Consider the following 24,401-nt stretch of genomic DNA (forward strand, 5'->3'; position numbering starts at 1 on the left):
AGAAGAAGGAGGAGACGTTTCTTAATTTTTCGTTAAAATCACCACTTTTCAACCGCTTGTATCTCCAGAACGGCTTGACCGATTTAAAATTTTTTGGCTCAAATTACTCGTGACGATGTGTTTGAACATAGCCGGAGACACTACCGCGTCTCCTGATAAATAAAATATATAGTTTATATTATTAGAATTAAAATCAATAAAAAATTCCATCAATCTGAGTCTGATGACATTTTATTGATTTAGTGTTCCTTAGATCAGATCTGGTCGGTCGATCACCAGTACTACAATTAGGTTGTGGCGAACTTTTTTTCTTCGATGAATTAGCTGAATCACTTGTCTTTTTAGTGTTTTTTTGTATAGGTCCGGTTTGGACACCTAAAGAGAGATTCGATTTGGACACGGGTTCTTTCGAAATAATGGAACAAATTTACAATAAACCGCAAAAGTAATCACAAAACTCTTGATATTTTTGAATTCTATACTCTTTAATTATTTTAAATCAATTACTGTTCAACATCTTTTTTGAACATCTTTTAAATAATGATTTACAAGGATTTTCTTTTCTAAAAAAATTTTCGTATGACAGCCGAAAATACATATTTGCATCTATTCTATGAATGTTCTATGAATTTGCAAATATTCTATGAACGTTAACAAAGTACTGTCAAACTGCTGTCACATATTCGGTGTCTTATAAGGACTTTACATTATAAATAGCACACAAATCTGCTTAAGCGTATTTATTTTAAATTAAAAAGGTCCGATTTGGAACATGGTGCGATTTAGGATATTCTCCCCTATTTCAGATTAAGACACCCCCCCAGACACCTCCCCAGTTCAGATTAAGACACATTTTTTAAATATATTTTTATTAAAAGAAATAAATTTGGATTTATACGACATGCAATATAAAAAAGAAATAAACAGTAAACTTTGTGATCCGTATTCAGAACGCGTTTTTATTAATAAAAGCGCGCTTTTATCTCTGAAATTCTATAGCATGGGTAACGTAAACTATAGCATGTCAGAACGCTAATATTGTTGTAAGTGCGTTCTGAATACGAACCTATGTTTATTCCATGCAACATTCGGATTAAATTTATTAGTACTTTTAAATTATTATTATATTTTATGTTATTTTTATTTTTATTAATCATTATTACAATTTTTAAATTGTTTTCATATTTTTTTCTTATTCGATCTAGCAGGACTAACAAAGTTTACATAAAATTTACATAAAAAGTTTACATAGCATTTTTTTTATATTTAAATTTTTTTATTTTATGTCACTTCATTAATTCTCTGTGAAAACATCTGAATTGAATAAAGTAACGTAATTTTTGTGATAAAATAACGTTTTGAAGGAGAATTAAATAACTACTACACTGTTAAAAATATATACATTAAATTTTTCATGTAAAGTAATGGAAGCAAATTTCAAGCAGGTACATTAAAATTGTTCAATGTTGTCAATGAACATAAAATTACAAGTAACTCAGATTTAACGATTTTAACGTATCTGCTTGAAATTTACTTCCGTTACATTTACATAAAATTTCACGTCTTTTTAAATAGTGTATTACTCTCTTTTGTTGGAAGAGAAGCTGTCTATGAATCGATTTTGTGCGTATGTGTGTGCGTGCATGTGCGTGCGCGCGGGCAGGTGTATATGATATAATAATTTCTTTTAAGAAGAATTAGCCATTTGAAGAAGAACAGCCATTTGAATTGGAATAGGAAGATCCTTCGATAGGAATACAAAGAAATATATTTAGATTTTGTTGTATAAATATTATAGAACCACTTGGATTATACCCTTTATTTAATTTGTGATATATATGGTTTTAATTTGTACCTGTTGTGTCTTTCGACTAATTCTGACTCATAATATCACACTCACAGACTTCTATAAGTAGACTGTCAACTTCGCCATCATGTTTGAAGACAGAGTTGGGTAGCGCTATGTTTAATTTCCCATACTCATACATGTATAAATCACACGGAAAAGCACTGCTCATTTCACGTCGTATACTCACAGACCAGAATGCATACATGACATGCATACGAGAAACAAAACAAGGCAGCTTGGAATTTGGTTCACCACTTTTTACCCCATTGAGTCAGCAGTCTACAGAAGTCTGTGTGATCACACCTAACAAAATTTCAACGAAGTATAGAATTTGCTCAAAATTAAAAAAAAGAAATAATATTCTAAAATCGACAAATACACTATTCAAGAAAATTAAAGTATCATCTGTTCCACCATGCAAAAATAGACAAACTTCAAGATAAAATAATTTCGTCAAAAATTATCGTAACGAGATGTTTAAAAAAGCATTTTAAAGCTTGAAATCTCTACTTTTCAGACCGGTACTTCAAAAAACAGTATTACTGATATTTCGTGAAGTTACATAAATATAAACGAAGATGCGTTAAACCTCAAAATTTTTTACGAAAAAAAAGTTCCACCGCGCGAACTAAAAATTGTGCACAAATGTGGTTTACAGCATTCGAAAGATTGAACCTTTACTTTTAAAAAGAGGTCATTTTTACTTCAACGTTGGATAACTCAGAGATAAAAAAAATCGTACAAAGGTCGGAAAACATTAATTAAATATAAAAAGTCAGTCTTTCAAAAACTGTAAAACGCATTTGTACACAATTTTTAATTTGCACCATCCAACCTCATAAATTTCGAAATTTCGTATAAAATTTCAAGATTTGATGCATCTTTATTTTTATATATGTAACTTAATGAAATACCGGCAAGACCGTTTTTTAGATAACTGTTCTGAAAAGTACAAGTTTCAAACTTTAAAATGCTTTTTTAAACATATCGATACGATGATTTTTGACAAAGTTATATTCTATCTCGAAATTTGCCTATTTTTGCAGGGTGGAACAGGTGATGCTTTGATTTTGTTGAATATGATAGTGTATAATTTTAATATAATAATTAAACGGTATGACTTTTCATGCATCCTGTATAATTAAAAATTAAAATAAAGTAGCTAATCAATTCATAAACATACCAATCATACTCATATAACTAGCTTCGTTGATAAAATTTTCTAATCCATGGAACACTCCACGTCCTGTCGCAGAAATGCGACCATGAATACCACCCTGATTGATGGGTTTGCCAGTGACACAAGCGTGAGCGTTGATGTCGAGATGGCCAATAGTTTTCGCGTAAGTATCGGCTATCCAAGACATTTCCCGTTCACCAGTGCCCATATCGGGAGCAGGAACATCAACTCCAGGTCCTAAAAAAAAAGGAAAAAATTTTTCTAAGAGATAAAACTTTTTTATAAGACGCCCCGTTTTGACAACTTTAAAAATCAAACATAACATACTCACGCTTCTTTAAGCTTGAAAAATTTTCGAAAACTTTTTGCATGTATTATATACGAATTTATCTCGTCAGTGATTACAACTGTACAAAAATGAACCTTTTTTTAGAACCTGAATAAACCAAGTGTTTTTAGATGAATTTTTGTTTAATGAAAAAAAAAACGAATCTGGTCGCGGGATTTACATAACACGCCAGGGTTTCGAAAAAATTAAAGTTAAATGTGCTAAGATTGACATTTTTAGCCATATTTACCATTTGTTTGCGGCTAAAGTATTTGTTCTTTTCAATTTCATTTACCCCACTTTAAAATATTAGCTTTTACTTTTCTATAAAATAAATTTATATTTATCACGATACAATTATTATAATGCGTACAAAGATTCCACATAATTACGTTTCTAAATATTTTTACAAGATAGGGACATAGTCTCACACTTTAGCACCCTGACTACCCCGTAAAACTGTTTATTTCTTACTATTATAATTCATGTACTTACATTTTATATATTTATAAATAGTAATATATATTATCTATTCAACTTAATGATTCATAATGTGCTATTTATGCATACGAAAAAATTATACTAATAAGTAATAATAAGCATAAATTTTCTTTTTGTGACAAAAGATAATATTTAAAATGGTGTAAAACTGAAAAGAATAATTTACTTTGGATGCAAAAAAAATGGTATACAGGGTGTGAGGGACCAACTATTACTAACTTACAATAACATTAATATAATAGAAGGCTCTTTAAGTATAAAAATAAGAAATAAAAGAAGGGCCAAGAGCCAAATATTGACATTTAAAACAAAAACACTTTAATTTGAATTAATATAAACATTACAAAATAATAATAAAAACAAATATCAACAGACGTTTCGACACCGATTCTCTGAACATTGATAATGACCCGATCGGGGTGTCGAAACGTCTGTTGATATTTGTTTTTATTATTATTTTGTAATGTTTATTAATTCAAATTGAAGTGTTTTTGTTTTAAATGTCACAAACATTTGGCTCTTGGCCCTTCTTTTATTTCTTATGTTTTACAATAACATATATGACCTAAAGATTTCAGCGAACAAAAATTTATCGGAAAACACTTTGTTCATTCAGGTCTCAAAAATGTGGTGAACCATGTTATCAAGATACATAGTGAAAAGTATGCCTCGGAGGTGCCAATCTATTATAGACGCAGCTGGACTCATTAATATAATTGCATTTTGGCCATAATCCTACTAAATACAATCAATATAAATTTAAGGCTAATAAGCCATTTTTCTTTGAGATAGACTTGCCACGATCTTACTAGACAGACTGTACATATACAACTTTTGTATTAAAGACACAAAGTGATCTTTACATATTACGTCTACAATTTAATTCTCGGCCATTTTTACCAAGTTGTGATGTAAAATTATAAAAGAACGAATATTAACCTAATGTTCAAAGTAATCCCTTTTACTTTCCACACATTTTCGACATCTTTCAGGTAATTGTCGGATTTTGCTTTGAAAAAAAGATAGTTGTTTTAAGTCGATAAATTCTATAATGCTTTTTTTGAGAAACTTGAACTGAAATCAACCAGATGATGTTGGAGGACCCGGAAAAAATGGTAATCCGTAGGTGCTAGGTCCGGAGAATACGCGTGAGGGAGAATTTCTCAGCTCAAATCAGAGATGACTTCTATTGTTGATTTTTCCATGCGTGGCCGCGCATTATCTTGCAGCAAAATCACTTTCCTTCTTCCAGCGCCGGTCTTTTTACTTCAAAGGCGTCACTTACTCGAATCAGTAATTGCTGTTGATCACGCTCAGCAATGACCGTTTTTGAGTAGTTCATAGTAAACAACGCTCTTCTGATTCCACCAAATACATAATATCTTTTTGCTCTAAATGTTTGATTTTGCAGTGTGCTGGTCGATAGTTGACCTGAACCCAAGATTTTCATCTCTTCGGATTATTATACAAAACTCATTTTTCATTACAAGTCAATATTTTGTGTAGAAAGTTTTTTTTTTAACTTCGAGAACAACCGTGGCATCTTTCTTTCTTTGTTTTTAGACGTTAGTACATGTAGAACTCAACGACTCTTTTTTTGAATCCTATCAAGCTTCCGTAAACATGAAAATTTGAAATGATTTATTGGCTTACAAGTGCATTTGCAAATTCTGATTCCATTTCTATTATTTTTTGAAGTTATGTAGATTAGCACCGACACCTGTTATACCTTATTTTAAAATTTAAGAATGACGTTTCAAAACGATTATATGTCGAGAAAAAGATTCAAATTTGAATAAGTACTGTAGTCGATTGAATATAAAGATCAAAAATTAAGTTGTAAATCTAATATATACATACATATATATGTATATATGTATACATATATATATATACATAACTTCTACGGTAACTTAAAATTTTTATATTGTTTTTTTAAACGTCATTTTCATGCATTAAAGGGATCCTAAAGTCGTACTACCGACTAAAGCCCAGTTGCACTAACATTTCTTGATTTTAAATGAGACTTAAAACTCTATCCTCGTTTTAAAGCCGAAAGAGAGACAGAGACAGTTTAAGTCTCGCTTAAAATCGAAATCATGTTGGTGCAACGGGTCTAAACCATATAATATTTGTATCGTAAATACTTTTTTTGTCATTCACAAATTCGAAAATCCTTTTACAGGATTAAAATATACACATCAATTCGTGCCTGTGAGGTAGAATCTATGTTGAAAATAATAACAAATTTCAAAATTGAGTTCTTTTTTACCATTTTTTAGTTAGTCAATATGGCGCTCCAGAGCTGTCACATCGTTGCACGTCGTAACAACATTTGTTTCATATAAAAGCTGCGCAATCTGTACTCAGAAATAGTATTAACATGCACGTGTGTATTGTTCTACTAAGTTAATTTTCCTTTAACGGCACATTATTTTTTAAGAAAGTTTATAGAATAATAAATTCTTTTCTTCTTTTAATAATAAATATAAAAATCAGTTAGAATTAGTACTGCTAATTTTGTTCCACTAACGTACAAGACCTTAAAAATATATTCGTCGTATTTGCTTTTTGATACAGATTAATAAATTTTTAGGGTAATCGTACGCAGATCATAAAGTTAGTCTTTACTAGTACGCATTTAGTTTGTGACATAATGACAGTTAATTCTTTGTAGTACAGACATTACGAGATCTTTCATACAGCCTTATATGTTTTCATGTCTTCTTAGCAATGTCTAAAAATATCGCGCCTCCATTTGCCTCCTTATGATACTATTATATAAGAGAATGTCTTCATCAAAGTCTCGGCACTTTTGGTTAAAGTGAAAACAAAATATCCTCTATTGTTTATTTTTAGCTTGAACTCTTACCGATGAATCCCTTCTTCGCTAATTCCAACGTAAATCTTCTAGTAATTTTCTCCAATTCGTGTTCTGAATAGTTCTTTGGATTAATCTTAATTCCAGCTTTTGCGCCACCGAATGGTACGTCAACGCACGCACATTTAAATGTCATCAAGGCCGACAAGGCTTTAACTTCATCCCGTGAAACATCCATCGAGAAACGAATACCTATAAATATAATAAAAATATAATATTAATTAATTCACTTTTTACGGATATACAATAAAATGTGGACGTAGCTATGTAAAGAGAAATTAGCTGTCAATTTTTAATTTTATATTTTTATTAGAGTTTGCATTGTAAGTTTGAAAAAATTTCGGTGCACATTTTTAAGAATCTGCATAGGTAGTATATATATTCACACGAAATTATATATTAGAAGCATCCAAGATCCAGCTTGACCGTTATGGCACGTTCTCATCGATACTACTTATTACTCTTATTAGTTTTATATTTTGATTACATTTGAAAATCTATTTCGAAAGTATAGACAATAACACAGTCTAGATTGTACGACTTCATATAAAAAACGGAAAAATATTGAAAAATTACAGTTTTATTACCGATTTTTGACATTGGCTCGTAACAACATAAAATTTATATAAAAATCTTGCACTTTGTACGCACAAAACAAATTTCATTCAGACTAGGAATTACAAAAAGTAATTTGCAAACACATAACATTATCATAAATAAAACTCATTAGATAAAACATCAGATTAAGCCTAACCACAATAAGTTAACCCGAAAATGAAAAACCAAGTCTAAAACTTTTATAAATTTATATCAAGCGAACATTAATGTCAGGTGATAGCCAAAAAATCCAATTTTATAATTTTTTTTATGAAATCATTTGGATTTCCTATTTATGCGTATTTTCATTCTGTAAAAAAAACTTTGCAATCTCCGTAAAGCCAATTTAAAGATTTTCAGTGCGCCAAATATAATTTTTGGTAATTTCTATCACGTTAGCTTAAGAAAATTCTCAAGTCGGCTGAATGCGATTATTTTTACCGTATCATTTTTATGCGATCATTTTTAGTGAGATATCTCGCATTCAATTCTTTATAAGCTACATTCTATTAATACATTTGTACGTATAACTTTTTTTTCCTCTTCAAATGTAGATACATGTCCTTTATATCAATTAATATACAGATTTACCATTAATTTTAAATGCCATGTAAATACCATTAATTTTAAATATTAAGGAAAATGTGTTCTAAATAAAACTTTCACAGCTTAAGATATGACATAACAGTAAAATTATTATATAAAAATAATGAAGAGGAAAAATAAAAGTGCATGTTATACACGTAAAAATTAAAAACATAAATATAACAAAATAATGTGTTATATGGCTTAGAATATAAAATAAAATCAAAACAAAGAGCTACAGCGCTAGTTATGATGAGCGAATGTCCTTTATTCAAATACTTTATTCAAATTAAATGTGTCTAGACTCTAGACGATTCGGTCTATTTTAGACCATCATCGGTAAAACATTACTACAATTAAAAATTACGCAATTTTGGAGGGACTACGTATAATGTATATTTATAGTATTTTTAGAATATTAAAGTTGCGTTTCAAGACCGATGATTGTTCGGCGCGCAATTTTGAGGGGACTACGTATATTAGTTAATAACGAATTTATTGGCTCGTAGTCTTTTTTCCTATTATTATTACAATTAAAAATTACAAAGTGATATTATAATTAACGCAAGAGTATAATTATGCAATCTGTTGTCCTCGCATTTTTTACAATAAAATATTATTACGTGTTTGTTCCATTAGTAGATCGAAATTGGCAATCCTTGTGTAGTTTTTTATATTGTTTAAAACCATTTTTTAACGTCAAATGTTTCTAATAGTTGTAATAGCATTTGGAAATTCTGTGCAATCAAAGCAAATAGAACATTCACAATACATAAGAAAATCCATTAAATTGACAATTGTTAGAAGCACTGTAACAATTGTAACAAGTATATAGATACGTAATAATATTTTATTATAAAAAAATGCGAGGACAACAGATTGCGTAATTATACTTTTTGCGTTAATTATAATATCACTTTTTAATATTTTTAATTGTAATAATTTTTTACTGATGATAGTCTAAAATAGACCGAATCGTCTCTAAACAAATTTAACGTATAATTTGAATAAAGAACATTCGCTCATCATAACTAGCGCTGTGGCTGTAAGGTAAATGTACCGGTTATTGAACAGTTAAGGAATTGCACGACGAAATCATTTATTTAAACTTTAGAAACATTAAAATTTTAGTTTATTACACATGCTTAGTAAGAATGGATGTTTTCTGAAACTAAATCCATTATCAAATATGTTATTTGCGTTTATTATAAATTGTATTTAGTCATAAATATAATATGATTCAAATGTCCTAATTATTGGACAAAAAATGTGACGTGTCTCTGTGTCCACAAAAGTATGACCCAATTATTGGACAAATAATAAGCAATTTTCTTGTTATAGAAGAGAATCGCATTTTACTTACTTATCAATCAAGATAGTTCAAAAAAGTTTATCGAAATTGTAATTAGTGAAGTTTTATAAATATAAAGTTTTATATGTAATATATACAAAATATGTTTGCAGTAGACAGGTACGCTAAGGAATGTCCAATAATTGATACACACATATGTGTGAATGTCCCAATAAATGGACGATTGTCCATAAACGAAATTTTTTTTTACAAAAGTATCATTTTTAATATGAATAAATTATATAATACTTAATTTCTAAATAATATGAAAAATTGCTTAAAAATTTATTTAGAGTAACACATATCATCAAAAGCTTAATATTTAAAATTGTTACAATTTGTCCAACAATTGGGTCGTGTCCACGAACTGGTATATTTACCTTATGTGCTCTTTGTTTTGATTTTAATAAATATAACACATGCAACACATTTTTTACATTGTACATTATTTATAATTATAATATCAACATTATTAATATCTTTATAAAATAAAAATGTATAATTTCTTTTATATAATTCTATTTTTCTCTATCATTCCATAAATAAAAAACATTTCATCAAAATTTTAGAAATCAATAGATACGAAGTGTTTCATATGAACAAGCGTTAAAATTCAAATATCATTAAAATGAAGTTTATTTAAAATTAATTAAAAGCAAAATTTTGATTATTTAGTAACAATCTTGTGATGTTTACAAAAAAATTTTAATTTTAATAAAGTTAATTACTTAAAAAAATCTCAAAACATTTTCGTAAAAAATTAATTTTAAACACACTTTGTATTTAAATTCTAATAATAATGCTAGGAAGTATACGAACATAAGATACATTTTTTGTTCTTCATTTTACTGCCTGTAACAGTGAAGCTATAAAAAACTATCTAAAAATAATATCGTTGACGTTTCACAAACGTTTTCCACTCGCAGATAGTCATATTTTATTTATTCTTCAATTTATGTTATGTCTCTAAAACACGGAATTGGAATGCCTCTTCGATAATTTCCTTGACAACAGCTGATCTCACTTGACACCTGTTTTCGAGTACCTTGTGTATAATAGCGAACAAATACGTTGTCTTGTATAATAGCGAGTAAATATTCTGATTTCTTTGTCTTGTTACATCATCTATTACAACAATTTTAATTTTATATACAATCTTATTAACTTTTGTTATCTAACTCAATTGAAAGTTTTGTGGAGCATGGTTATATAAGTATTTTAGAAGTAAATCAATTACCCATTTTTATTAACAAATTTTTTATTTTATTATTAGATTTTATGGAATAATAATAATAACAATAAAATCGATTAATACGTATTTTCCGAGCAATCAAATCACAGTAAAAGGATTACAATCGAAAAAATTACAAAATCGTTATTTTTGGTACTCCTCTCTTGTATCACGTACGTTTTAATAGTTTTCGTGCATACAAGCTGCAGCACAAAAATCGTTTGCATGCAGTAGTACATTTTGTAGGAGAGTGCACAATATTTCTCTCTCATAGAAAATTTCATGAAATTCTGCTGCTTGATTTTATAGCAAAAGGGATATATATGATATAGGAGTTGTTTTCTGTAAATAAGATTTTTTTGTGTAAAGTGTGTGTGTGTGTGTGTGTGTGTGTGTTGCTCCGAAATTTAAACTAGTTTTTATATGACGAGCACATAATTATAGTGTTATCTGTTGCTAAATGGCTAGAGCTATAAAATCAGGATTTAAACAGGATTATCAATAAATTAGCACAAAAAGAGCACTAAATCCCCCATATGTCTCATGTGATTATGATAATTTAGCTTAACAGAAACATAAAAATAAATAATTTATGGTTACAGTTTGTATCAGTAATAGTTTTGCTGATACATTATCTATTTTCAAAGAAAAATTATCTTTTTCGCAAGAAACTCTTGCGAAAGATTCGTTAGAACTTCAAAACATCGTTCATAATGCTATTTGTTAATAATATTCGTATTTTGGAAAATATTGCAATAAAAATTGGAGTAACTAAGAGTAACTACATACACAAATAAAAACATATAAATCGTATGCAAATAACTAAACAGTTACGAGAGAAAAAACAATTATTGAAATGTTTATAAGGTGCCATTTCTGCTGGAATAATTACGGAAACAATTCATAGTGAAATATTAATATTAATCTTCATTTATAATAATTAGCCCAAAAAAAACCAGAAGAACTGGGGCAACTGTGGACATATATTTTTTAAAATTAAAATTAATAATACATATTTATAAAGAAATTATATTTTTGTACATGTATATCCTTATTATATCTGATTGTGAATTCAATTTGTTTCAAAATATTTTAATTTTGTAAAAAACGATAATATATCAAAATTATTAGTACTTTAAATTTGGCGCTAACTGATCGTTAACATACAACGTTGCCATATGTCACTATATACAGGGTGTTTGAGAAGTAATGAAAAATTTTGTCGCATGGAATGGATTAAACTGATCAGAAAAGTCCTATACTATTTTACTATTTTCGTAATAGTCAACGAGATATTAATTAATAAAAATATTGACTTGCGCGCAGGGCGGTGAGGTGAAGGGGAATGCGGAGGCGATTCGAAAATCGGCCGAAAGTTGCATACACTTTGTACTGACACCTTTAATTAATAATATATCAGTTACTTTTCATGGTAATATATTATTATTATTATTAGATAAAAAGGTTTAAATTTTGAGTATCCTTTTTTGAATATGGTTTGAACTTTTCATTTTTATGATATGATTTTTTTCTGATATCATTTACTTTTTAGAGTACAAATATATCATAAATATATACAAAAAATGATTTAAAAATACATGCCATTATATAACGAAAGAAAATTGTAAAATGATAGAGGACTTTTCTTCTCAGTTTAGTCCTACCCCTATGCGACAAAATTTTTCATTACTTTCAAACACTTGCTGTGTACAGAACTTGAACTTTCTTGTCATGACCTAGTTTACACCCAGCCGTCCAATCCCGATTCACTTCGAAGTGAAGTGGATTTATAGAATGTTTACACCGGATTCGCTCTACTCCGCTAAGAAAAGAGGATTGAAATCAGTCGAAACTAATCCGTTTACACCCATGAAATTTCACTTCACTTCGAAGTGAATCGGGATTGGACGGCTGGGTGTAAACTAGGTCATACAGTTGTAGATTGGATTTCCTTTTGCCGAGGTTATACATTTATTATTATAATATATTTATTATACAGGGTGAATTTTTTAACCTAAAACTTTCAAATATCTCGAAAATTAAATCCAGTAGACAAAAATGTCTTAAATAAAAATGGAACGGTGTCGAGGGGAACACGTTTTAGTCACGTTGTTTTTTTTCCTAAATGGAGGCGCTAAAAAGATATGAAAGTCATCTCCACTTTTTTAAATGGAATTATGTAATTTTTTTAGATAACCTGTGATTCCTGTAATTATTTTGCATATAAAAGTATTAAGGTAGAGATACCAAAAAACCAATAGTTTTCGAGATATTTTACACTTTCTTTTGGTACATATTGACACAAAAAATGTTAAATAACTCGTAAACTGTTGTCTTTTTGATTATCGTACCTTAATACTTTTGTGAACAGAATAATGAGAAAAATCAAATGGTGTAAAGAAAACACATAGTTGCGTATTTAAAAAATTATCTATTTTGTATACATATTTTTTTAAAGCGCGCGCGCACACCCACCCACCATTTGAGGTTTTTTTGCACGTAATAAACAAATCTAGCAAAAGAAAAAGGTGTTGCTTTGTTTCGTAGATTAAGATTTAATGTTGACAACTATTTAGGTTAGGAAATCTGTCACATCGATGACAATATCCCATTATACTGATAATAGCATAAAGGGAGAACACATAGGTGAGGCTAGAATACCTATTTTCTGTTTCAATGACACAAATTCTTGGTTTTAAAAACAAATTCTCTACTGGAGAAACAAAAATTGTGGAAAATAATTTGTGTTTTTAAAGCAGAGAATTTTTATGTAATCGTCTACGCTATCGATATGACAGATTTTCTAACCTAATATCTAATAGTTAACCTAACGATTAATATCTCGCTTCGCAGGACAGAGCATTTCTTTCTGTCAGATTTGTTCGTTTCGTGTAAAAACAAATGAGACTATTTCATCAATATTGAAGAGGAGGCGAGAGGTTAAACATTTACCTCTAAATTTTTGATTACGAATTTTCTAAAAACAAGGCTCTTTAAAAGATATCTCCTTGCAGAAATAAAATACTTTTTGCACTCGCTGTATCTATTATATTGTATTTTACTTGTACAAATACGTGACAAGTATGTGTATTGTGCAGGTGCATTCATATTAAGTTGAGAGCTAGCAAAGAAAAAAAAAACTAATAATAAGAGATAGAAAATAATTTTGTACCTCCTTTACAGGGTGTGCGATGGGTGGAATGTTGAGCGCGATAGCCGGTAATCATTTCATAGTCGCCAGAATCGCGCCTAAGCGGGAACGTGGTCTCTAGAATGTGATCGCAGGGCTGCATTAACATTAGAATTCCCTTAACCTTCTTTTTACGCTCCTCGATCGGGACACGTGATCGCTTGCCAATATCCTCGACCAGTTTGTCTTCAATAATTTGACAAGCGCGATGAAAGAAATATTCCACCATATCGAAGAATCTGGGATTCGGCGCTTCGGGCACGTCTTTAAGGCGGTCCGGAATCTGATGATCGGCATAACCACGATAGACCGTTGCTTGCCAGGCGGCCGGTGCGACGCGCATCAGAATGCTCTGTTGTCCATCGTTACTCGATACTTGCTTCAAGGCAATCGATGACCGTGTGAGATTTCGCAGATGAAACATCTTCGTTCGCGATGATGATAGACTTATGAGTGATAACAGTGGCTTATACGACGTTGAAACCGAAAAATAATTATCAAACGAAATCAGTAATCCACCAACTTCTGCCAACTGTGTCAGAATCAGACTGCCTGCAACTGCCAAGTTGGCAGTGCTGCCAGATTCCGGTTTACGCCGTTTACCACTTGGTAGCGTGTGGTGTAGGGGTAGCTGATCAGAGAAGCGCAACCGGCTTAAGTCAGTATCGCAAAATTACTAAAAACAGTATTAAAAATGGCATCGTTTGCAGACGAATAGAGACCCTTAAAGTAGAGTCCTAGATATCAGAGAAGCGCAACCGATGTTTCGCGTCCTGATTAGCTGACTGTCAGCCAATCATGACATTCATTCAGTGGTATTAAAAATGGCTGACTAATAGACGATTGGTGGATTTCATATTTCGTCTGCAAACGACGCCATTTTTAATACTTTCCTTAGTAATTTTGCGATACTGACTTAAGTCGGTTGCGCTTCTCTGATATCGAGGAAAGTCTAGGACTCTAGCCTAAAGCAGCCATCTTCATTTCATGCATTTGATATCACAAGCTGATTGGCTCGTGACATCACGTGATATGAACGACTGCGCATCTTACGGAATACTTCACCCTTGTATATTTTCACCATGCCTGCATGCTTCTTATTACTCCGTGATCTGGCCATATTGTTTTCGCATACTTCGTCTGACCGGTCTGACTCGCCTCAAAGCCGCCAAGCTAGTTTAATATCTTAGTATTAAATTTCCTAATTCGAGAGAAAACATTTTTCCCTATCTTGCAAATCCTCCCCCAAAACTCTGTCGCCTCTTGTTGTCCTTTTTCCGATCTGTAAATACTCCGATTTAATTTGTTTACTCTCCCACCGGCGCCCTTCCGATCCGAAGGTGTGTGCGGAGCGTTTCACATGTCGATACTTAGGATACTGGCCGTATCGTTCACCTGCGGGAGCTATTAAATAATAAGAACAAGAAGAAGCTTCCGTATACTCTAGGGAGGGAGGCAGGAGCCATTAATAACTAAGAAGAAGAAGAAGAACGACACTTTTTTCAGCCAGATTCGTCAGTATCTTTTGTACAAAAATCACAACAACGTGCGCTTCATCTGTTTCTGAGGTAATGTGGTAAAGTGTATGTATGTATACACACAGGCAGGACATTTAAAACAGGTTACCTGAATAACTCGCTTGTTTGTAACAATAAAAGAAAGTGTCAAACAAAAGTTGCTTGTTTTCGAGAGGCACATAATGTGATGTTAATAATTGTTTTGTAGGTGGAGGCATAAATGATAAGCAAAGGTCAATCTGTGTTTTTTTTTTTTAATGGAATAATGTTTTTTTATTTACATTCTGATAGAGCATTTTAAGATGAATACAATAATGACCTATAATTGAATTCAAGATTACGCAAGGTCAGTAATTTTAACAGAAATATTGCCACTATTGTTAGATATTCCATTGAACGTACGACAATCAATGTGGTACCAGCAAGATAGATGTCCTGCTCATTTTGCAATAATATAGTGGCAATATTTCTGTTAAAATCTGTGAATACTTACGATTATTTAATGTTCCATCGATAAAATAAGGACAAATTATTTTATTATTAAGAATTCTAGCCAGCCATTTATAGACCAAGGTCACTGTCTGTCCATTTCTCAGTCAATGTGAGTTTTCTATTGACCAATAGTGCATGTTGCAAAGATTTATTTGTTCATTGTTTGTAAATGTAGCTTAGTCAGTAAATAAGATTTTAGTAACAAACATATCATTTTCTTGTAGTCTTCGTAGTGCCCATTCACAGAATTGTACACGATTTAAAGAGTGCCTTGAAACAATTTATTTTCCATTACATTCAATTATTATCCACTATAGACCTTGCGTAACCTTGAATGACCTTCAATTACAGGTCATTGTATTCATCTTAAAATGCTTTATCAGAATGTAAGTAACAAAACATATTTTATTTAAAAAAACAGATTTGATTCTTTACGTCTTTGCCTATCCTTTAGGCTAATTCTAAAATGTGCTTTTTGTTTCCTGTTTCTTGCTATTTATCTCTTGCCTTTTTTAACAAGACAAGAGACAAAGAACAGGAAACAAAAAGCACATTGTAGAATTAACCTTACGCTTTCACCTACAAAACAATTATTGACATCATATTATGTATCTTTCAAAACCAAGCAACTTTTGTTTGACACTTTTTTTCCTATTGTTAAAAACAAACGAGTTATTCAGGTGATCTTAAATGCCCCATCCTGTATACACACACATACACACAGTATGTATATATATATATATATATATTAATATAATACACGATTAATCATAATCTGAACTTGTGTAGTCCTATCCCATATTAAGTGAAATGGATAAAATGATTACGTATGAAAATACTTCTAAACGTAATAAAAATAACGAGTATAAAGTCAAAGGGTACACACAGTCTAAAGTATTGTATAATCGAAAGTTCACGGCACCTTTGTGGAAAAAACGGAAAAATGAATATGATGCTGATGAAGAAGCTAGGTAAATCATAAGAATAAAGGTGCCATTTCATGCTGACGCTCGACGCTCATTCTTAGCGATAAAATAGATCACGTGATCAAAATTGATGCTTGATATTCGTCAATTTTATCATTTGGTCTATTCTGACGCTAAAAATGAGAGTCAAGCGTCAGCAAATTAGCACGTTAAAGAGAATAAAGTCAGCGACAGTAGTGCTCTTTTTTTAATCCTTTCTAAAAGTATTTAAAAATATTTAATATGTTTATTTGTTAAAGGTTAGAAAAAATAGTTTTCGGAAATCCCAGTGATATTATAAATAATTTATTAGATGATAAGTCTAAAACGAAAATAAAAGATGAACATGTTGATGTTTGTGAAACGATAAAAGATAACAAGGATGACGGAATAAACAGTGAGGATAGCGAGAATGATTCAGATCAGAATATTTCAATTTTAAATTATAGCAATGATACACACACAAAACTAGAAAAAAAGGAACCAGCATGGATAGATGAAGATGATTATAGTTACACGTAAAAAGAAAAAATATTTTATATTTTATGTTGCATATATATTTTTTTTCTATTATATGTGTTTTTATATTTTATTACAGTGTAGATTTGTCTTTAAATTCACAAAATCATAATTTATCTTGTGAGAGATCAGAAAAATTATATACAACATATTTAGAAAACAGATACAAATTGTTTGTGGGTACTCCCAAATGGGCTAAACTTGAAAGAAATGATGAAGCTGATGACTTGGACAGTAATATCTTGAAGGTATTTCTCTTTTTCCTCTCGAAACTTTTTCTGCTCAATGGATCGAATTTTCATTTTCTTCATTTTTCATATTTAGCACAGTTGTCATTTGGAAGCACCAAAAATAAAAAGTCTACCAAAAAATGTTATTGACATTAAAGTGCTCAAAGCTTTGAATAAAACCACTCACACGGAAGGCCCCATTGTTACTAGTGTGGAATTTCATCCATCATCCACTGTGGCTTTAGTTGCTGGTACATCAGGTGTCCTGTCACTATTTCAGGTATTTAAATATGAATGAAAATTATTTTACATGGATTTAATATCGAAATAATTTTGCTAGCAACTTTTTCAGTATCAATCGTACCTTTATTCTATAATAGTGGTATAAGAAAAACCGAGAGTCTGAAACCAATATTAGACATCAAATACTGTTATTCAATCAAAATTTTCAAAATATTAGTACATGCATAATTTTGTATTGTTCAAAACATTAAAGAGAATAACTTTGATTGTTATTCGCTTTTTAATGAATATAATGAGCAACAGCTAAAGCTGGAAAGTTACTCATGACCTTCACAACATATGTCAAGGCCAAGATGTTTGGGACTAGTTCTTCTTACACCATGGGTTCTTCTATACTGAACAATTATCGAAATCTTCTTAATCACATTATTAGATCACTCAATATCGATTACTATTAATAAATAAATGGTTTTTATTTTATAGGTGGATGGCCATACGAATAATAAATTACATAGCATGAAATTTAAAAAATATCCAATTAGCAAAGCGACATTCATGAAGGAAGGAACAGAAATTTTACTTGGTTCTCAATATTATCCGTATTGTCATACTTACGATTTAATGAATGGCAAAACATATAAATTCTCTTTGCCACACAGAATTACAAATATGAAGGTTCATAAAACTGCGACTATCATATTAAAAATAAATTTGCAGATTGATGCTGTAGTATACATTTTAATATTTTCAGCGTTACGAAGTATCCTCTGATGGCAAATTAATAGCATTGTGCGGAAGATCGGGCGAGATATATTTGTTACGTAGCTTTACTAAAGAACTTGTCGGTACATTCAGAATGAATTCAAAATGTAGGGTACTAGCATTCACGCCAGATAGTAAAACACTTATCTCACACGGTGGTAAGTATAACTTGTATGAGTTTTATTTCGATACATGTTTTCCAACAAGATTTCCAAAGATTGATACATTAAATTCTTTTCTCATTATTCAAACCGTAGATGGCAGTGAGATGTATATATGGGATTTGAATACTCGCATGTGCATCAATCGTGCCATAGATGACGGAAGTTTATCTTGTAAATCGCTTGCCGTGTCTCCGAGCGGCCAATTCGTTGCTACTGGCAGTGCACAGGGCGTAGTTAATCTCTATGATATGAAAACTGTGTTGGAGGATCGAAATCCCACACCTCTAAAAATATGGATGAATCTTGTGACTAGTGTTACAAGCCTGAAATTTAATCTGACCTCTGAGATACTGAGTGCAGCGTCCGTTGACAAACACAACGCATTTAGAATGATGCACCTACCATCGTTTACCGTGTTTTCCAATTTTCCGACGCTTCAAACTATTATAGGCATGCCGCAAACGATTAATTTTTCTCCCGGAAGTGGTTATCTTAGTATTTCGAATAGAACAGGTTCTGCTTTGTTATACAGATTGAGACATTATGGAAATTACTAATTATGTTGGTAAAAAGTTTTTCTAACGTTTTTGTATACAATATAAAAATCTGTGTACAATATATAAGGTTAATGTAATAATCATTGTAATCTGTTATATTATTATCTATTATATCTTAATTACTTTATCCTACTTATTATTATTAGTTTATTTTTGTACAGTTTATATTATTACAGTCTACGTAAAGCTATACCCTAATAGCAAAGTCTGTGAAAACAGATTTGGAGCAGAACCTGCTGACAATGTTCGATTACAGATTGGCAACAAATTGTAGACAGTCTGTATTGTCAGCAAACTGCTGCCAAACTGCTGTCAACGTCTGCTGACATGTTTTGCCAGCAGATTGGTAGCAAAAACCGAACAGAGTCTGCTGACATGATCTGACAGCAGATTGCGAGCAGAGCCTGCGGACAGAAGTTGACGACAGATTAGCAGCAGAAACCGCGCAAAGTCTGCGCTTACCTAGTCATTTAAAATTTAAATGCCTATTTTTACCGCTTGTGCGAGCACTCTAAACTCTCTGAGTGCGTTCTGGGAACACACTGTCAGCGTCATTTTATCTTTCGTGCAATCCAAGTTATTCTAAATACGTCCGAATGGCACGCTGTCAGTAGCATTGTTCATTTTGTATCTCGGGAGCTGCTTCGAACGAACCCAGCATTTGGATGCGATTCATTTCACGCTGCAAATACTTCGAAACATTCTCTGATTGATCAATTTGTAAAATTCTTACTACCAAATGATCAACAAAGCATTTGCAGCATTAAATGAATCACATCCAAGTACGTTGAGTTCATTCAGAGCAACTCCGAGCAGCTCCCGAAAGACACCCAGTGTGCACTAGGCATTATGCCTAATTCATAGTGGAAGCGATGGGCAATGCTAAAAATAAAAAAAAAAAAAAAATAGCTAAGCGCAGACTGCGCGGTTTTTGCTGCTAATCTGTCGTCAACTTCTGTCAGTAGGCTCTGCGCGCAATCTGCTGTCAGATCATGTCAGCAGACTCTGCTCGGTTTTTGCCAGCAATCTGTTGCAAAACATGTCAGCAAATGTTGTCGCCAAATCCATAGCCAAATGCGGACGCAGATGGCTACGGTTTTGTAGACAAGATCGATCGAGTTTGCTGCCAATTTCCGCGCAAATTGGCATCATTTTGCTATCAGAAGGTATAAAAGTTAAGAAAGATTACACAGTAAAGATAATTACACATCTATACGCGCGTTACACAACAAATTATAAAATTTCTACACTCCAAAAAGCAAATTGTGTTTAATCGCAGGAGACGCGATAGTGTCTCCGACCATGTTCAAAAACTGAAAGACTACAAGTCTCTTATCCTGAGCCACCAAAGTCCATTTTTGGGGGGTGCATAACTACTAAAATATAAAAAAATTTCGAATCGAATGTTATATGTCCTGAAAGGCGGCATCGCCACGAGTAATTTGAGCCGAAAAAATTTAAAATCTGTCAGGCCGTTCTGGAGATACAAGCGGTCGAAAAGTGATGATTTTAATGAAAAATTAAGAAACGTCTGTCTGTCCGTCCGAAATATGTAACTTTTTAATTCCCTCTCACCTTTTACTCACACCTCCACCATCTTCGATCCACCGAACTCCTACCCCCGCCTTCCCCCCACCACCCATCTCTTTCGCCGTATTTCACTCTTTCGTTATTACAACTTTTTGACATCCTCTTTTACCTTTCACTCACACTTCCACCATCTTCGACCCACCGGACCTCCTCCCCTCTCTCCACCACCCACCTCCACCACCCCTCTCTTTCGCTATATTTCACTCTCTTTCGTTATTTTTTTATACTATATATTTGTGATATATTTGTATTCTGAAAAGTAAGTGATATCCGATAAAAATCATATTATAAAAATGAAAATTTCAAGCCATGTTCAAAAAAAGATACTCAAAAATTTAAACTATTTTATCTAATAATAATATATTACCACGAAAAGTAACTGATATATTATTAATTAAAGGTACCAGTTTCAAAGTGAACGTACATAAAGTGTATATGTAACTTTCGGCTCATTTTCGAATTACCTCCGCCTTCCGCTGTCCCCCTCACCTCATCGCCTGCGTGCAGATGTAACTTTCGGCCGATTTTCGAATAGTATTGTTCAGAGATAAATAAACTCCGTCTTCCGCTGTCTCCCTCACCGTCCCGCGCGCAATCAAAATGCCGCTCGAGCGACATTTGATCTGTTCGCGGGACGGTGAGGGGGACAGCGGAAGGCGGAGTTAATTTATCTCTGAACAATACTATTCGAAAATCGGCCGAAAGTTACATACACTTTATGTATGTTCACTTTGAACTGGCACCTTTAATTAATAATATATCAGTTACTTTTCATGGTAATATATTATTATTAGATAAAATAGTTAAAATTTTTTTTGTAGTATTACATCTCATATTATATTGTTGCTTCGTATTCATCGTGTGTGTAGAAAGAAAATTTATTTTTTTATTCTACCTTTATTCAAAGTAAAATGTACAACTTTTTAATATTAAGTATTATAATTTTAATTTTTCTTTTTACAAAGAAATAGATGTTACATTTAAATCATCTTCATTGTAATTCTACAATGTGCTCTTTGTTTCCTGTTTCTTGCTGTTTGTTTTTTGCCTTTTTAACCAAAAGGAAACAGGAAACAAAGTGCACATTGTAGAATTACCATCACTCTTTTATGGTTTTATAATTTTTTAATATCTGCTTTTAATAAATATAATTATATATATATATATATATACACAAATAAATAAATAATATATCTTGACATAAAAATTTTTTTATAGAAAGTAATAAAAACACTATTTTTTTCCATTTTTTTCTCAGATACTTGTACATTTTACAATTGATTCCAAATTTTTGTACATTATACACGATATACAGACTTCATACGCATTACAGTGTTTACTATACATCTAATTATATAATATAAATTGTTTTATATCTATATTAACATCTATATACATATTTGTACTAAGTATAAGTAAATGATATTATGTATTTTATAAATAAAATATGTTTGAATAATATTTAAAATAAATGTTTAGAAAAGCAAGATATATGATATGCAATGAACGACATATTCGAAAAATTTAATACAATTTTAAATTACAATTTTATCTTGCAGAATCTTTGAGACTATCACCTTTGGTTATTTGTCGCTTGCATATTCATTGAAAGTAAGTTCATGACAGGTACCCTGAACAGAAAATAGTACATACATCGTGTAACCGTGGGGGATAGTTGCTTATAGCGCGGCCGGGCGCGAGCGCCCGTGCCGACCTATAAACAAATATGCCCCCACTCGCTACACATAGAATTTTTCATTACAAGTGCTCGTCGTAATATGCCCTATACAGTAACGTTTTTGCGCAGAAGAGTGGGATTAGAGAAATAACTCAACGGCTTGAGGTATTGGCTATTTACCGCACGCAAAAGCGTTGCACGCGTGATGAAAAAATATATAATATATGTGTATATGTATATTTCATAGTAATAAACAATTAACCGATATGTATTTCTAAACACACACACAGAATGAATCTTTATGTGCATACAAGATATTTATTTATATTTCGATGTTTTTTTTTAATATAGAGTTATTGCGAGTTTACTTTTAGTAACCTACAGATCTTTAAGTAATGTAGAGTGCTCCGAAATTCACAAATCAAAATATCACAGTAGTTTTCATAAAATTAAATGAAGGAGTTATATGTACATTCTTATTTCAAACAGTAGTTTCTGAAATATTGTTTAAATATAGCCATTATATGTATATTTTATTTAGCTCTATAACTTTGAGTCTCACATTTTTTCACTACAATTGATTGTTTAAGATATTTTCCCGTTCTTAAACGTTTTGAAGTCCTGTGCGTGCGTGCGTGTGTGTTAAGCAAGTGCCCGCACTTGTACATTGCGCACGCGCGCGCGCGCAAAGCACCTACACCTACATGTACAGTTCTCTAAATTGATAGTATAACCGAAAGACTATTTCTGGAAGAAAAAAAAAAAAAAAAAACGTTGAAAACTAGAAAATTAAAATATTTATGTTTAAACTTGAATAACTTTCAACAATTTTATATCATCGAAATCGTCTCAATAGAAAGAGAATAGTTATGAAAATAAATATGAAAGGACACATTTTATTATATTTTTTAAAAAGTACGAACGATTTTAATATATTTTTCATCACGCGTGCACGTAATATGCCCAATAACTCAACGCTTTTGCGTGCGGTAAATAGCCAATAAATCAACGGCTTGAGTTATTACTCTAACCCCGCTCTTCTGTGCAAAAACGTTTCGGTGTAGGCACATTACGACGAGCACTTGTAATGAAAAATTCTATGTGTAGCGAGTGGGGGTATATTTGTTTATAGGTCGGCACGGGCGCTCGTGCCTCGCGCCCGGCCGCTCAATAAACAACTATCCACCACTGTTACACAATGTACTATTACATACAAATTTTTCAGTCATTAAATTATTTTGAATAGTTTTATTGAGTAGAATATGTTACACATTTTTATTTATGATCGTAATGACACACGATATAGTCAAAAATTTGGTAAATATTCAGGAAAGGGAAGTCACCTCCGATGACCTTAACCTTGACATATGTTGTCAAGGTCGTTACCCTGAGTGACCTTTACTAGGTTTTACGTAGCACACCAGCGCGTGTAAAGCGCTTTCGAAGCGCTGTTCAGATTGCACCTCCCAAAACTGCTGTTAATTATGCACTTTTATTGCATGCGGATAACTCGGCTAATTTCAAGTCATATTGCAGACACTGTTATATACGACATGAAAAGTGCAATAAATGTGCTATAAAACTGTATTTATTCTGCGCTGATTATATGCGCTTTTCGTAGTGGATGCGCTTTTAAAGCGCTAATAAGCTGCTAAAGTAATGCGCCTTGCATATACGCGCTTTTTTAGCGCTACTGTGCTACGTGGGCTGTATCCATACACTTTACAACGTAGCAGAAATAAGACACGTTATTCTTTAAACTTTTCACAAAAAACGTTTAAAGAATAATGTCTTATTTCTATGTTGTAAAGTGCGTATGCGTGGATGCAATGAGTTTCACCCCTTCCTGTGGGAAGGCTCCACGACTGTTAAAAATAATTCAACCTATTTTTTGGTGTGGGATAGCTCTCGCTTCGTATAAAAGATCGAAACCCATGTGCAATAGTACAATTATGGAAGTTGAGCACCTTAAGGGGGGGGGGGAGAGGAGA

The 24,401-nt window shown here is 31.7% G+C and overlaps 2 protein-coding genes across 2 annotated transcripts in view; one reads left to right on the top strand and one right to left on the bottom strand.

Moving 5' to 3' along the window:
- Gdh (glutamate dehydrogenase, mitochondrial) overlaps positions 1–14,224 on the bottom strand; it is a 25,663-nt gene extending 11,439 nt beyond the window's left edge. The window contains exons 1-3 of the mRNA XM_018548853.1: positions 13,676–14,224; positions 6,731–6,931; positions 3,033–3,266 (exon numbers count right to left, since the gene is read on the bottom strand). Coding sequence (XP_018404355.1) covers positions 3,033–3,266; positions 6,731–6,931; positions 13,676–14,117 — 877 coding nt within the window. The 5' untranslated portion in view covers positions 14,118–14,224. The remainder of the gene's footprint in view (positions 1–3,032; positions 3,267–6,730; positions 6,932–13,675) is intronic.
- Positions 14,225–14,750: 526 nt separating this feature from the next.
- Positions 14,751–19,182, top strand: wcd (U3 small nucleolar RNA-associated protein 18 homolog wicked). Its single transcript, XM_018548854.1, has 8 exons — positions 14,751–15,261; positions 16,492–16,673; positions 16,928–17,185; positions 17,266–17,434; positions 17,511–17,696; positions 18,143–18,334; positions 18,411–18,579; positions 18,679–19,182. The coding sequence occupies exons 2-8, from the start codon at positions 16,513–16,515 to the stop codon at positions 19,140–19,142; spliced, it is 1,599 nt and encodes a 532-aa protein (XP_018404356.1). The 5' UTR covers positions 14,751–15,261; positions 16,492–16,512; the 3' UTR covers positions 19,143–19,182.
- The last annotated feature ends 5,219 nt before the right edge of the window (positions 19,183–24,401 follow it).

The sequence above is a fragment of the Cyphomyrmex costatus genome, unplaced genomic scaffold (assembly GCF_001594065.2).
Source record: "Cyphomyrmex costatus isolate MS0001 unplaced genomic scaffold, Ccosl1.0 scaffold75, whole genome shotgun sequence".
In the NCBI taxonomy this organism is placed as follows: domain Eukaryota; kingdom Metazoa; phylum Arthropoda; class Insecta; order Hymenoptera; family Formicidae; genus Cyphomyrmex; species Cyphomyrmex costatus.

Excerpts from the sequence above, each read along its gene's own strand:
- wcd (XM_018548854.1), top strand. The coding sequence starts at position 16,513 with ATGGATAAAATGATTACGTATGAAAATACTTCTAAACGTAATAAAAAT. Across the intron at positions 17,697-18,142 it reads GTGTCCTGTCACTATTTCAG|GTGGATGGCCATACGAATAA; the intron begins GTATTTAAATAT and ends TTTATTTTATAG. Across the intron at positions 18,580-18,678 it reads AACACTTATCTCACACGGTG|ATGGCAGTGAGATGTATATA; the intron begins GTAAGTATAACT and ends TTCAAACCGTAG.